Genomic DNA, 15942 nt, shown 5'->3' with positions numbered 1-15942 from the left:
GAGAAAGAACATAATTCTTTATAAGTTTCCTAGTCGTGGATATGAATTCACACGAATGAAGAAAAGCCTGGCCTCCTCAATACCTTGAACACTTGTGGTAGAAGCAGCGCGTTTTCTAAACGCTTTTGTTTGGCTGTCAGGTTGGTCTGATCTAATTAGATAGTGCTGTCTTGCCTTCTCTATGAGGATACAGCCTCAGAAGGTTCTGCTGAAGAGCTAGTCAGTTTGTAAGAGTTTATGATCATTAAAATATGGTAGGACTGAGCTTCACCACCTCCACCACAGGTCTGCTGTGAGGATTAGTGGAGACAATGGATGAAAACACACCAGCCCTGTACTCAGGGTGGGAGAGAGGAGTCCCGATCTTAAAAGAGCAGAACTTGTTTTAAGGAAATCACATCCTAAAGATCAATGTCTGACTAGTGCTTCCTTCTGAAAATATCCTGTTACTTAAAATGCATCTACAAGGTTTTTAAAAAATTTTTTATCTAGCAGGTTCTTATTAGTTATCATCCATTTTATACATATTAGTGTATACATGTCAATCCCAATCTCCCAATTCATCCCACCACCACGCCCCTCTTCCACCACTTTTCCCCCTTGCATCTACAAGTTTTTGCCAGGAGAACTCAATTAACTGCACAGTCCTTTACCTCAAGCATCACTGACAATTACCTGTTTCCTGAGCAAAGTTGCATTTCTTAACCTCTAGTGAGGCATTAACCTTTTGAATTTTACCTTCAGGCAAGCAAGGTGTCAGGTTATGCTTCCTGAAAAAGCTCACATTGACTATTAATGTAACTGGAGTTCAGAAATTTGTTTCTGATTTAATTTCTTGCAGAAATTACTTGAGTTTACTAGAAACTTTTGTTTCACTTATTGTGAAGTTGATCCCTTTTGTTTATATATAATTCCTGGCTGCCAACTGTTGACTACCAATAGAGAAATTAAATAAGAATTTTGTCTTACGAATGATTTTACACCTTTCCAGCATTCTCAGTCTACTAGCTTTTCAAGTGGTCGACAGCAAAGACGAGCCCACACCATGTTTTCTTTCAGCACATTCTATAAAATACTTGAGACGTCAGTTCAAGAATTTAAGACCAACAATAGCTCATGTAGCTGGTTGGATCTCACGTAATGTCTGACAACATTTTTAATGCTTTGGCCTCTTTTTGACTTTCTCAAAGAAGATGAAAAATTAAGCATTCCCACGTGAAGATGTTTGCAGCAAGACTATACCCTCCATTCCAAGTACTGTAAGGATACACCAGACATCTTACATAAGTTACTCATTTATGTTGGGAAGACTGTCAGAAGTAATTCATTATAAGTAATGATACACATATTTGGAAAAACTCGAGGCAACTCTGTTATCTTGAATGAGGTGATCTTTGGGTCTTTAAAAGGACACAGGAACAGAGGCAGCATAATTCTACACATTAAAAAGCATTTTTTCTTTTCTGATGAGGGACAAATTTCCTATGACAAAAGAATACTTTCTAATAAAATGGGCATGCAGGACAAATGTCTTCTCTCTCATGCCAAGACATGAACCGAAAATATTATTCTTCACAAAAGGTATTTGTTTGTTTGGTTTTTTTAATCAATTTATTATTTCATTTTTATTTTGGCTGCGTTGGGTCTGTTGCTGCACGCAGGCTTTCTCTAGTTACGGCGAGCAGGGGCTACTCTTCATTGCGGTGTGTGGGCTTCTCATTGAGGTGGCTTCTCTTTTTGCGGGGCACGGGCTCTAGGCATGTGGGCTTCAGTAGTGACTCTTGGGCTCTAGAGCGCAGGCTCAGTAGTTGTGGCGTACGGGCTTAGGTGCTCTGTGGCATATGGGATCTTCCCGGATCAGGGCTCGAACCCGTGTCCCCTGCATTGGCAGGCAGATTATTAACCACTGTGCCACCAGGGAAGTCCCCAAATGTATTTCTTTAAGGGACTTTTTGCCCATATTACTATGATAAGTCCTGCTCAGAGTTAAAAGAGAGACTATCTCTAGGGTATTTATACATTTAGTACATACAGCACTAAAATGTACAAAGAAATACAAAGATACAAATAAGTAATGGATTAATACACTAGATAATGTATTTACAACCTGAAAAGAGTTGTCAATACATTGAGTGAGGTGAAGACACAGTCAATGCGGTGCTGTTTCCTCTGCCTGCTAAGGTTTTCTCCCCTCTGTATTCAATATTTTAAGACCAAGTTCAAATAGTGACACCTCTGCAAAGCCTTCCCAGAAGCATGCAATCTGAATTAGTCACACACTTCTTGGCTTCAGCAGAACTTTGTACATGCCTATTATTCGGTGAATAACAACATCTACCACAAAATGTCATGCTCTGCCCCTGCCTTATATCTCATCCTCCATGTATTATCTCTGGTATCTCATTACCCTATATTATCTCATGCAATCCTCACATCAACCCTCACAGATGCCATCATTGTTACCTTCTTGCAGATGAGCAAGTAAGCCCTGGCGAAATGAGATAACTTATCCAAGCTAACACAGCTTCAGAGTATCACAGCTAGAATATGACATACTGCCTTTTAAAAGAAAAAAAACCCGAAACTCCAGACTTATTTGGATTTCACCAGTTTTTCTATGCAGGTCCTCTTTCTGTTCCAGGATCCAATCCAGGGGAACATATTATATGCAGGTGTCTCATCTCTCCAGTCAGTCTTTCCTTGTTTTGACAACGTCAATTGCCTTGAGGATATGGGCCAGAATTCCACAGAATGTCCCCACTTTGGACTTGTCTGATGTTTTTCTCATGATTAAGACAGGGGTTACAGGTTTTTGGAAAGAATAGCACAGAGGTAAAGTGCTTTGGTCCTCACATAATGTCAGGAGTACATGACATTCACATGACATCACTGACAACTTAACTTTCATCACTTAGTACTTCACTGTCTCCAATTATCTGATGCAGGTTTGCATCTCTTCCAATGAGTAATAGTTCTTTGAGAGATTTCAGCCTCTTGGTAACATACGCAGTGCCTGGAACATGTTGGTTCCTTCATACACTTGAGAGGAAGGAAAGGAAGGATGAATAGAAGCTTCTGCAGCAGCCCAGCAGAGTGCCCCAGAGACTAGAAAATACGAGTGTTCCTAGGGGTGGCATCAATTGATGGTGTGAATTCTCAGGTAGTAGGGAGACTGACTAGAGAGGAGCAGGCTCATCTGGGATGGCAACGCCAAGAGGAAGACGGTGGTAATGAGTCATTCATTCAACATGTATCTACGCTGTGCATTTTCCCTCTAGAGAGTCCAACCCTAGGATTTTAGGGATGACATGATATCAGGAAACCTGAGATTATCTATCCAAGGTTGTATAGTGAATCCCTGGAAGAGCCAGGATTCAGGTCAGTAGTGAGGAAGAAGATCGGTGTGCAGGGCAGGATAATTATGAGCAAGTACTTGAGTCAAAATAAGCACAGAATATACCCAGGGCAGTTGTGACATCAGTTGGATGGCACAGAGATTGCAAACTGAAGAAAGCAGTGGTGACAAATTTGGACTATGAAGTGCGGGCCGATTACAAGAGTTTTTATGAATAAGCAGATGAGAAGAAGCAGGCAGACTGGGAAGAGAAAGTAACATGACAGGCAATAAACCAGATAAATCAATCAAATAAAGATTAACAATGGCTTCTAATGCTGAGACCTTCAGCCACCATTAGTCCTGTATGTAAGGAAGATATAATACCTTTCAAGTGATTCTCATGTTTAACTTTTTCTGAGGAGATGCCCAGCTTAAGGATTCAGAAGGAAAGCTGCGGATGTGGGAAAGGACCAGGAGAAAAGGGAGATGTGCCTACTTCATATGCTCTCCTGGGAGTGGATAGTATTCTGCTGTATGGAAGGAGTAAGGCAGCAAATTCAGACGTCTGTGATTTCCCTACTGCCAGTGGAAGATGCTTCAATTCTTACAGGTCAGTAGTAGGGTATCTGTTTACTGCTTCCCTACCACAGTGATAAATTAACCACTACCCTAGATCCTTCACTTTCATTGAGACAGTAAAGAAAAAATTTTTTTACTTATTTCCTCTTTCTCCCTTTGAAAGAGCATGCTTTTAGGTATAAAAGGGATGGAAGAGAGCAGAAGGGAAACAATCCATAGATTTAACCACAGAAAAAATGAAAACTTCTTAAAAAATTATTTAAAAAATTAGCAAAACCTTGGACAAATTACATTAATATTCTAAAGAAAACGGTATACATTAAATATATACACTGTACATAGGTTTATATATATATATATATATATATCCTATATATAAAGTGTTCATACACATTGACTTAAAAACTTGATTAATGGGAAAAGATATTAACAAATTTACAAAAGAGGAAATATAAATGTTTAACAGATGTATGAAATAAGTGTTTAATAATTAGAAGTGTTTAGGAAATTAGCACATAAAATACATATTAAATCTTTTAGAATTAAATCTTCTAGAATTAAATCTTTTAAAATTAGAAATTAGTGTTCTTCTACTGAAATAGTTAAACACAGAACATTTTGCCTGATTATTCCACTTTTATAAATAAGGAAGTAATCCGAAAATTCAGGCAAAGGTTTATTTTTTAAAGAGATGCCTGTTAGGTTTTATTTTTACATAATAATCAGAAGCTGGAAAAAGTATGTTGTTCAACACCTGAAGAACACCAAGAAAATGGTGACACAGCAATACACCGGGATATTACACTGCCTTTAAAACTAATGTTTGAAAAGAGTTATTAATGAAATGTAAAATGCTCATGATATACTATTAAATGACAAAAAGCAAGATAGAAAACTGTACACAGAACATAATGATATAAAATATCCATGAGATACGAATATCCGCAAATGAGGTGGAAAGATTATTACTTTATCTTTTTTACCTTTCTGCATTTGCTACATTTTGTATAGCAAATGCATGTTTTTTAATAGCAATTGTATTGAAATAAAAATCACACACCACATAATTCATCTATTTAAAGTGTACAATTCAATAGTTTTTAGTATATTCACAGAGTTGTACAACTGCATGTCTTGTTTTTATAACTGGAAAAAACAAAACAGATCTGTGGTTTACAGATGTTCTCTAAAAAAACACTGTTTTTCTCTATGTAAACAGATAGGGTCTGTATTTAATCACCATGAGGAGTCACTTTCAAAGATGCCAACCAAAATGTGCTCCAAGTAGCTCAATCAAAATAAATGACAGGTAGTATGTTTCCCTTTTTTAAGGCTAGTTACTCTAATATGTTTTTAAGTGCAGTTCAAATAAAAATGAGACATCTGGTCACAGTATTTACCTTTACAGCGCTTGTGGTCTGGAGTTGGGGTATAGCCCTTGTGGCACGAACACATGTAGGATCCTTCGAGGTTGGAGCATGTACCATTTGTGCAGATATCTGGTTCCAGGCATTCATCCACATCTTAAAGAACGGGGTATAATGGAAAGGGGAAAAAAAAGACAAAGAGGAAAAAAAGAAATAAAACATAAATAAAGTTGAATTTGGTTAGAAATAGTGGATCTTCTAAAGAGGGGCAGATTCTTTTTCTTTTTTTGGCCGCACCATGCGGCTTCTGGGATTTTTAGTTCCCCAACCAGGGATTGAACCCAGGCCCTCAGCAGTGACAGTGTGGAGTCCTAACCACTAGACCACCAGAGAATTCCCAAGAGGGGCAGGTTCTTTAAGATAAGCTTTCAAATTAGCACTTAAGAGGAAGAGAAGCTCTGGTATGAGGTATGTGTATGATGGTTCCACGGCTTAATTTACTTTCTGCAAAGTAGCTCAAAAAAGGAACCAAACATGCTCTACAAATAAACTCAATGGAAGGCTTGTTTTAGAGGGGAGGGAGGAAGAGAGGATAGATGTAGAGCAACATCCCCTGCAAGATAAAATATTCCAAAGAACCAAAGATGTGTGGAGGTCTAGTTAGGGAACTGATGAACTTCAGTAGAATGTCAGCGTTCACCGAAACAAGAGGTATGACTCATGACCCAGAAAAACCATGGGAAAGTTTTAACAGAAAGGTGAAAAAAAATCAGGGAAAACATTCTAAGATGGCATTGAATCAGTGATTAAAGAAAAAAACACAATCTAAGGGACAAACATAAGCCTACTGGGTAGTGTGAAGGTGGGGTATAGGCTGAAGAGGCAGATACAATAATAATATCTAATCTTTTTTTTTTTAACATTTTTATTGGAGTATAATTGCTTTACAATGGTGTGTTAGTTTCTGCTTTATAACAAAGTGAATCAGTTATACATATACATATATCCCCATATCTCTTCCCTCTTGCGTCTCCCTCCCTCCCACCCTCCCTATCCGCCCCCCTCTAGATGGTCACAAAGCACCGAGCTGGTCTCCTTGTGCTATGTGGCTGCTTCCCACTAGCTATCAATTTTACATTTTTTTTTAGATTCCATATATATGTGTTAGCATACAGTATTTGTTTTTCTCTTTCTGACTTACTTCACTCTGTATGACAGACTCTAGGTCCATCCACCTCACTAAAAATAACTCAATTTCATTTCTTTTTATTTACAAGCAGCTCATGCAGTCCAATATCAAAAAAACAAACAGCCCAATCCAAAAATGGTCAGAAGACCTAAACAGACATTTCTCCAAAGAAGATATACAGACTGCCAACAAACACATGAAAGAATGCTCAACATCACTAATCATTAGAGAAATGCAAATCAAAACTACAATGAGGTTATCATCCCACACCAGTCAGAATGGCCATCACCAAAAAAATCTACAAACAATAAATGCTGGAGAGGGTGTGGAGGAAAGGGAATCCTCTTGCACTGTTGGTGGGAATGTAAATTGATACAGCCACTATGGAGGTTCCTTAAAAAACTAAAAATAGAACTACCATATGACCCAGCAATCCCACTACTGGACATATACCTTGAGAAAACCATAATTCAAAAAGAGGCATGTACCACAATGTTCATTGCAGCTCTATTTACAATAGCCAGGACATGGAAGCAACCTAAGTGTCCATCGACAGATGAATGGATAAAGAAGATGTGGCACATATATACAATGGAATAATAGCTAATCCTTATCAGGCACTTACTGTATGAAGGCACTGAAGGCTTTACACATATTCTCTCATTTAATGCTAACAAAATCCATATGGGTTAACCCTTCACAGAGGACGGAACTGAGATTTAAAGAAGTTCAAAGCTTGTCCAAGGCCACATGGTTAGAAAGTGATGGCTCAGATTTGAACTCAGTCAGCCTAACTCCAAAGACCATCTTTTAAACTGTAAGGTTCTGTCATAGGCAAAGTTAAGTCTAGAGATAGAAAAAGTTAAACAGAAAAAGCATGACTTTGTTCTTATGATTTGCTAACACAGCATTTATATCAATAATCATTATCTAAGTGTTCACTGATTTCATTCAAGAAACTTTCATTAAGCTCCTACTAGAATATTGTTAATTCAAAAAGAAAAATTTGAGTTCTGTGCCCCATTTGAATGCCCCTGGGTAAGTCCACTGTATATTGCAGAAAGAAGGTACATAATGTAGCATAAAAAATCAAAAATTTAAAGAGAAAAAACTTCAACCGTAAAGTACCAAAAATATACACAGCATCACAATTTATACTTAATTTTACAGTGGGCTACAACTTAATCAAAGTATTTTATACATAAGGCAGACAAACAATAAAAAGGAAAAGGCTCTTGATTGTATCCCTTTCATTTCACAATGCTTGCCACAAAAGCAATACAGCTTTCCACCTCAGTATTAACAGAGAATCACGAGCACATTAACAGAGACCTAGTTTTAAGTCAGCAATCATTCATTTGCACTGCATTTCATTAAAACGGTACTCTACCTTTTTCTTTTTTACAATGGAATTCAGAAGTAGAGTATTACCAAAATAAGGCACCGGGGAGCTTGTGTGTGTGCACGTGTGTGTATGCCATACGCTTACTGAAAACAGCCAAGTAATTGACACTGCCTAGGCGTTCTGCCTTGCTTTCACAACATCACTAATTATAGTAGAGTGACCCTATTCCACTACAAACAAAAACTGTAACACTTTCAGACTGACTCATTATCCATCCTTTCTTTGGTTGCGGGAGTCCACTTTTGTAAACACTGAAAGCAAACTACTTCAAAGAAGAAGCCAAACACTGGAGCCAAAATAAATAATGGGACAGAATGAACATAGACGTTGGGCATGGAAATTCCAGCAGCAATGCAAAAATGTCACGTCTAGGATCTGGTTTGGTTTCAAAAATGTTAACAAGTTGAAAAATGTATCAATTGCTCTTTTTAATTTTTCATGCACCGGAGAGTGTGATTTATAAGACTGCAGAATATAACAGTAAAATTAATTTCTAAGACCATATTTTCTCTTAAAGTAAATTAACAGGCATTGCAGATTACCATTCAGGAGGTACTTATAAAACTTCTATTTTACCAGGCTACTACCATGATTAACGATGAAGCAGAATGCTTTGAAATATCCAGGAGACCCTGATGTGTTTATTCTTTACTTACTACAGTCATAATTGCATGGAACCAGAATCCTGTAGATAGAACAGTTTGAGTTGAATAAGTACATGAGCTTAGTGGCACTTATGCTCTTAAGGAGATAATGATATATAGTAAAATATCACTAAAAATGTACAAACCTCCAGCTATAAAATAAATGTCATGGTGATGTAATGTACAGCATGGTGACCATAGTCAGTAACACTGTATTGCGTACTTGAAAGTTGCCAAGAGAATCCAGTTGGCCCTTGAAGAACATGGGTTTGAACTGTATGCATCCAATTACACATGGATGTTTTTCAACAGTAAATACTACAGTACTACATGATCCGTGGTTGGGAGAAACCGTGGATGCAGAGGGCCAACTATAAGTTATATGCAGATTTTCAGCTGCACAGAGGGTTGGTGCCCCTAATGCCCTCATTGTTAGAGGGTCAACTGTGGATCTTAAAAGTCTTCATCACAAGAAAAAAAAAATTTGTAACCATGTATGGTGATGGATGTTAACTAGACTTATTATGGTGATCATGTTGCAATGTATACAAATATTGAATCATTTTGTACACCTGAAATATAATGCTATCTCACAATTATATCTCAATTTAAGAAAAAAAAAGAATCTCTATACAGAAGGAAGGTGTCTAGAGTGGAGTCTCACTTGGCGGATGTAAAGGGAATGAAATAAACTCAGTGTTGTATCTTTAGCCAGACCTCTCTCCTTAACTGCTCATCACCACAGCTACGATCTTAGAAATTAATTTTACTGTTATATTCTGTTAGTTTACTGGGACATCTCTGTTTGATGTCCCACAGTCCTCATGGCCCAAACTGATCCTTTTCCTGCCTTCTCTTTATGCTGTCTTTCATGTCAATATAGGCTACCACGACCCACTCAGATGTCCAAGTCAGAAACTTGGGAGTCATCCCTTCTAGATTCCTTACTCTCCCTCTTTCCCCACATTCAATTTACTACCAAGTCATGTAAATTCTACTTACCAAATCTCTCTCAAATACACCCAACTTTACTTCATTCCCACCACTACCATTATCTCTCACCTGGGTTACTGGCATAATCTTTTGTTTCTCTATTTAAAGTTTGACCCTATCAAATCCATTATCCAAATTGCAGCCACAGCAAATATTTCTAAAATACAAATCTGACCAATGATGTTGTTCCTCTACTTGAAAAACTTTCAATCGTTTCCAGGGTTTTTCAATTCAGTCAAGGATACAGTACAAACTTGTGGGGCCCTGAATGGTACTGACAGAAAGTCAGGCCCCCATAATCCCTAGTTCTAACCCTTGGGAGGACCAATGCCACGGGAAACAAGGTGGTCTCTACCCACCCTACTATCTACCACCCAACACCCACAGCCCCTTACCCCTTCAGCAGAGGGAGATGGTTATGTCTCTGTTTTCTGTATTGGAGCTCAAAACTCATTCTAGGATTACAGTCTTATAGAAGAGTTGTATCACCCAAATTCTTACACGCATAATACATAATGAGTTCAAAAGGGAAACTGTCCATAGAAAAATGGGTCACGAATTCAAGAAAAACAATTTACCAATGGGCTTTGGGGACATAATTTGGCATGTGCCATTCATGAATTAATTAAACCTCCCACAGTAAGGAAGTTGCCAGGAGTTTACTAGGTCAGCAATTTGTGGATGACTGTTAACGAGTTTATGAATCCACCTCACTGTACTATCACCCAATCCAAATTAATCCTTCTCATCCACAATACTTTGAATGACTCTCACAAATGCCTGGTGAAAACTGGATATGCCACACCTACAGGATTTCCTGATTCCTCCTCTAATAACCCTATCATAAGAGGCAGTCAGAGGCATAATTTGTCCTTAATGAACCTGGCTGATTTTTATGATCATCACATCCTTTAAAAAATGTTTCACCTCATCATTGGAATCTTGCAGTCTACAGTTCTTTTTCAAGATCAACATGAAGTTCAGTGGTCATTAGTTCCCGAACTCCACCTTCTTTCCTCTTTGGGGGGAAATGAGGACATTAATCTCTCTCCAGGTCCTGGGCAACTTTCCATTCTCCACAATTTCACAAAGATGATTCCCAGCTGGCCAGCAATCCCACCTGCAAATTCTCTCATTGCCTCGAGAGGTACTTCATTTGGGTCAGGAACCCTTTTGAAATTTCCCTTCCTAATATCCTGGGGACAAACCAGACAGCCCAAAGCCCCTCTGTGGTGGGCAGGACCTCTGAAATTCTAAGGGTCCGCAGTGGCCACCTTCCCACAGGCCAGCCCGTGGCTGCACTGACCCCTTCCACTTCACCCACCTTGGGGTTGGTCAGAATAGGGTCCAGAGCAAGAGTTTACCTGCATTACTTCCTTTACTACCAAGTACATGAATCTGTCAACACGGTGAACCAGTCATTTTTCTGAAGCCTTTCAACCTCATGTAATTCATTAGTGACCAAGAGACTTCAGTGAGTGAGCACCATTTGATATGGGAAGAAAACATCTTATTCTATCACCATTGTACATGAAAATACAGGATTACTCCCCACACAAACATTACTTCAATTATCCCTCAACTATTCTTCACACAGTCTTTACATTGGGTTGGCCAAAAAGTTCATTCAGATTTTTCTGTAACATCTTATGGAAAAACCCGAATGAACTTTTTGGCCAAACAAATACTAAAGATGATGGGAGAACGTATTTGACAGAAAAGCAAGCATGGTGGAGAGACCTTCAAGACGGCGGAGTTGTAAGATGTGGAGATCACCTTTCTCCCCACAAATATATCAGAAATACAACTACATGTGGAACAACTCCTACAGAACCCCACTGAACGCTGGCAGAAGACCTCAGACTTCCCAAAAGGCAAGAAACTCTCCACATACCTGGGCAGGGAAAAAGAAAAAAACAGAGACAAAAGAATAGGGACAGAAGCTGCACCTCTGGGAGGGAGCTGTGAAGGAGGAAAGGTTTCCACACACTAGAAGCCCCTCCTTGGGTGGAGACTGCGGGTGGTGGAGGGGGGAAGCTTCAGAGCCATGGAGGAGAGTGCAGCCACCGGGGTGCGGAGGGCAAAGCGGAGAGATTCCCGCACAGAGGATCAGTGCCGACCAGCACTCACCAGCCCTAGAGCCTTGTCTGCTCACCAGCTGGGACAAGTGGGGTCTAGGAGCTGAGGTCAGATCCCAGGGAGAGGACTGGGGTTGGCTGTGTGAACACAGACTGAAGGGGGCTAGTGTGCCACAGCGAGCCTGGAGGGAGTCCGGTAAAAAGTCTGGAACTACCTAAGAGGCAAGAGACCATTGTTTCAGCGTGTGCGAGGAGAGCAGATTAAGAGCACTGCCTAAATGAGCTCTAGAGACGGGCGCAAGCCACGGCTATCAGCGCACACACCAGAGATGGGCGTGAGACGCTAAGGCTGCTGCTGCCGCCACCAAGGGGCCTGTGTGCAAGCACAGGTCACTCTCCACACCCCCCTTCCGGGGAGCCTGTGCAGCCGCCACTGCCAGGGTCCCGTGATCCAGCGATGTCACACTGGCCTCTGCAGCCACAGGCTCACCTCGCATTCCATACCCCTCCATCTTCCCGGCCTGAGTGAGCCAGAGCCTCCTAATCAGCCACTCCTTTAACCCATCCTGTCTGAGCAAAGAATAGAAGCCCTCAGGCGACCTACACGCAGAGGCAGGGCCAAATCCAAAGCTGAACCCTGGGAGCTGTCTGAACAAAGAAGAGAAAGGGAAATCTCTCCCAGCAGCCTCAGAAGCAGCGGATTAAAGCTCCACAATCAACTTGATGTACCCTGCATCTGTGGAATACATGAATACACAACGAATCATCCCAAAATTCAGGCGGTGGACTTTGGGAGCAACTACAGTTGGGGTTTGCTTTCTGCATCTAATTTGCTTCTGGTTTTACGTTTGTCTTAGTTTAGTATTTAGAGTTTATTATCACTGGTAGATTTGTTTATTGATTTGGTTGCTCTCTTCCTTTTTTAATATATATATTTCTTTCCTTTTTCTCTTTTTGTGACTGTGTATATGTGTGCTTCTTTGTGTGATTTTGTCTGTATAGCTTTGCTTTTACCATTTGTCCCAGGGTTCTGTCTGTTTTTGTGTTTCTTTGTTTTTTTAGAATAGTTTTTGTTATCACAGCTATTTGATAACAAAATAGCTATCATAGCTATTTTATCATAGCTATTTGTTAGAATAGCTCTTGTTATCACTGGTGGATTTGTTTTTTGGTTTGGTTGCTCTCTTCTTTCTTACCTTTTTTTTCCTTTTATTACTTTTAATTTTTTAAAAATAAATTTATTTATTTATTTTTGGCTGTGTTGGATCTTAGTTGCTGCGCGGGCTTTTCTCTAGTGGCAGTGAGTGGGGGCTACTCTTCATTGTCATACGCGGGCTTCTCACTGTGGTGGCTTCTCTTGTTGTGGAGCATGGGCTCTAGGTACACAGGTTTCAGTAGTTGTGGCCTGTGGGCTCTACAGTGCAGGCTCAGTAGTTGTGGCATACGGGCTTAGCTGCTCCACACCATGTGGGATCTTCCCAGACCAGGGCACGAACCTGTGTCCCTTACATTGGCAGGTGGATTCTCAACCACTGTGCCACCAGGGAAGCCTTATTACTTTTTAAATTTTTAAAAATATTTTATTTTAATAACTTTATTTTTTACTTTCTTTCTTTTTCTCTCCCTTTTGTTCTGAGTTGTGTAGCTGACAGAGTCTTGGTGCTCCGGCCAGGTGTCAGGCCTGTGCCTCTGAGGTGGGAGAGCTGAGTTCAGGACATCAGTCCAATGGAGACCTCCCGGCTCCACGTAATAACAAACGGCGAAAGCTCTCCCAGAGATCTCCATCTCAACACTAAGACCCTGCACCACTCAACAACCAGCAAGCTACAGTGCTGGACACCCTATGCCAAACAACTAGCAAGACAGGAACACAACCCCACTCATTAGCAGAGAGGCTGCCTAAAATCATAATAAGGTCACAGACACCCCAAAATACACCACCGGATGCAGTCCTGCCCACCAGAAAGACAAGATCCAGCCTCATCCACCACAACACAGGCACCAGTCCCCTCCACAAGTAAGCCTACACAACCCACTGAACCAAACTTACCCACTGGGGGCAGACATCAAAAACAACGGGAACTACGAACCTTCAGCCTGCGAAAAGGAGGAGCCAAACACAGTAAGTTAACCAAAATGAGAAGACAGAGAAACACACAGCAGATGAAGGAGCAAGGTAAAAACCCATCACACCAAACAAATGAAGAGGAAATAGGCAGTCTACCTGAAAAAGAATTCAGAGTAATGATAGTAAAGATGATCCAAAATCTTGGAAATAGAATGGAGAAAATACAAGAAACGTCTAACAAGAACCCAGAAGAACTAAGGAGCAAACAAACAATGATGAATAACACAAAAAAATGACATTAAAAATTCTCTAGTAAGAATCAATAACAGACTAACTGAGGCAGAAGAACTGATAAGTGATCTGCAAGATAAAACAGTGGAAATAACTACCACAGAGGAGAATAAAATATGATGAAAAGAACTGAGCACAGTCTCAGAGACCTCTGGGACAACAGTAAATGCACCAACATTAGAATTATAGGGATTCCAGAAGAAGAAGAGAAAAAGAAAGGGACTGAGAAAATATTTGAAGAGATTACAGTTGAAAACTTCCCTAATATGGGAAAGGAAATAGTCAATCAAGTCTAGGAAGTGTAGAGAGTCCCATACAGGATAAAAGCAAGGAGAAACATGCCAAGACACATATTAAGCAAATTATCAAAAATTAAATACAAAGAAAAAATATTAAAAGCAACAAGGGAAAAACAGCAAATAACATAAAAGGAAACCCCCATAAGGTTAACAGCTGCTCTTTCAGCAGAAACTCTGCAAGCCAGAAGTGAGTGGCAGGACATATTTAAAGTGATGAAGGAGAAAAATCTTCAACCAAGATTACTCTACTCAGCAAGGATCTCATTCAGATTTGATGGAGAAATTAAAACCTTTACAAACAAGCAAAAGCTAACAGAATTCAGCACCACCAAACCAGCTTTACAACAAATGCTAAAGGAACTTCTCTAGGCAGGAAACACAGAGAAGGAAAAGACCTACAGTAATAAACCCAAAACAATTAAGAAAATGGTAATAGGAACATACATATCAATAATTACCTTAAATGTAAATGGATTAAATGCCTCAACCAAAAGACACAGGAGCACCTCAACACATAAGGCAAATGCTAACAGCCATAAAAGGGGAAATCGACAGTAACACAATCACAGTAGGGGACTTTAATATCCTACTTTCACCAATGGACAGATCATTCAAAATGAAAATAAATAAGGAAACACAAGCTTTAAATGATACATTGAAAAAGATGGACTTAATTGATATTTATAGGACATTCCATCCAGAAACAACAGAATACTCATTCTTCTCAAGTGCTCATGGAACATTCTCCAGGACAGATCATATCTTGGGTCACAAATCAAGCCTTGGTAAATTTAAGAAAACTGAAATCACACCAAGTATCTTTTCCAACCACAACGCTATGAGACTAGATATCAATTACAGGAAAATCTGTAAGAAATACAAACACACGGAGGCTAAACAATACATTACTAAATAAACAAGAGATCACTGAAGAAATCAAAGAGGAAATCAAAATATTCCTACAAACAAATGACAATGAAAACACAATGACCCCAAACCTATGGGATGCAGCAAAAGCAGTTCTAAGAGGGAAGTTTATAGCAATACAATCCTACCTCAGGAAACAAGAAACACCTCAAATAAACAACCTATCTTTACACCTAAGGCAATTAGAGAAAGAAGAACAAAAAAAAACCCCCAAGTTAGCAGAAGGAAAGAAATCATAAAGATCAGATCAGAAATAAATGAAAAAGAAATGAAGGAAACAATAGCAAAGATCAACAAAACTAAAAGCTGGTTCTTTGAGAAGATAAGCAAAATTGGTAAACCATTAGCCAGACTCATCAAGAAAAAAAGGGAGAAGACTCAAATCAATAGAATTAGAAATGAAAAAGAAGTAACAACTGACACTGCAGAAATACAAAGGATCATGATTACTACAAGCAACTATATGCCAATAAAATGGACAACCTGGAAGAAATGGACAAATTCTTAGAAATGCACAACCTTCTGAGACTGAAGCAGAAAGAAACAGAAAATATAAACAGACCAATCACAAGCACTGAAATTGGGACTGTGATTAAAAATCTTCCAACAAACAAAAGCCCAGAACCAGATGCCTTCACAGGCAAATTCTATCAAACATTTAGAGAAGAGCTAACACTGATCATTCTCAAACTCTTCCAAAATATAGCAGAGGGAGGAAAACTCCCAAACTCATCCTACGAGGCTACCATCACCCTGATACCAAAA

General features: G+C 39.5%; 1 protein-coding gene across 5 annotated transcripts in view; it reads right to left on the bottom strand.

Moving 5' to 3' along the window:
* LTBP1 (latent transforming growth factor beta binding protein 1) overlaps window positions 1–15942 on the bottom strand; it is a 427411-nt gene that overhangs the window by 95133 nt on the left and 316336 nt on the right. For all 5 annotated transcript variants that reach the window (XM_082852057.1, XM_082852058.1, XM_082852059.1 and 2 more), the window contains one exon: window positions 5317–5439. In XM_082852057.1, coding sequence (XP_082708183.1) covers window positions 5317–5439 — 123 coding nt within the window. The remainder of the gene's footprint in view (window positions 1–5316; window positions 5440–15942) is intronic.

Source organism: Leucopleurus acutus (genome assembly GCF_964270905.1).
Source record: "Leucopleurus acutus genome assembly, chromosome: 12".
Taxonomy (NCBI): Eukaryota; Metazoa; Chordata; class Mammalia; order Artiodactyla; family Delphinidae; genus Leucopleurus; species Leucopleurus acutus.
The sequence above is the reverse complement of the archived record's forward strand: the minus strand, read 5'-3'. Positions and strand labels throughout refer to the sequence as shown.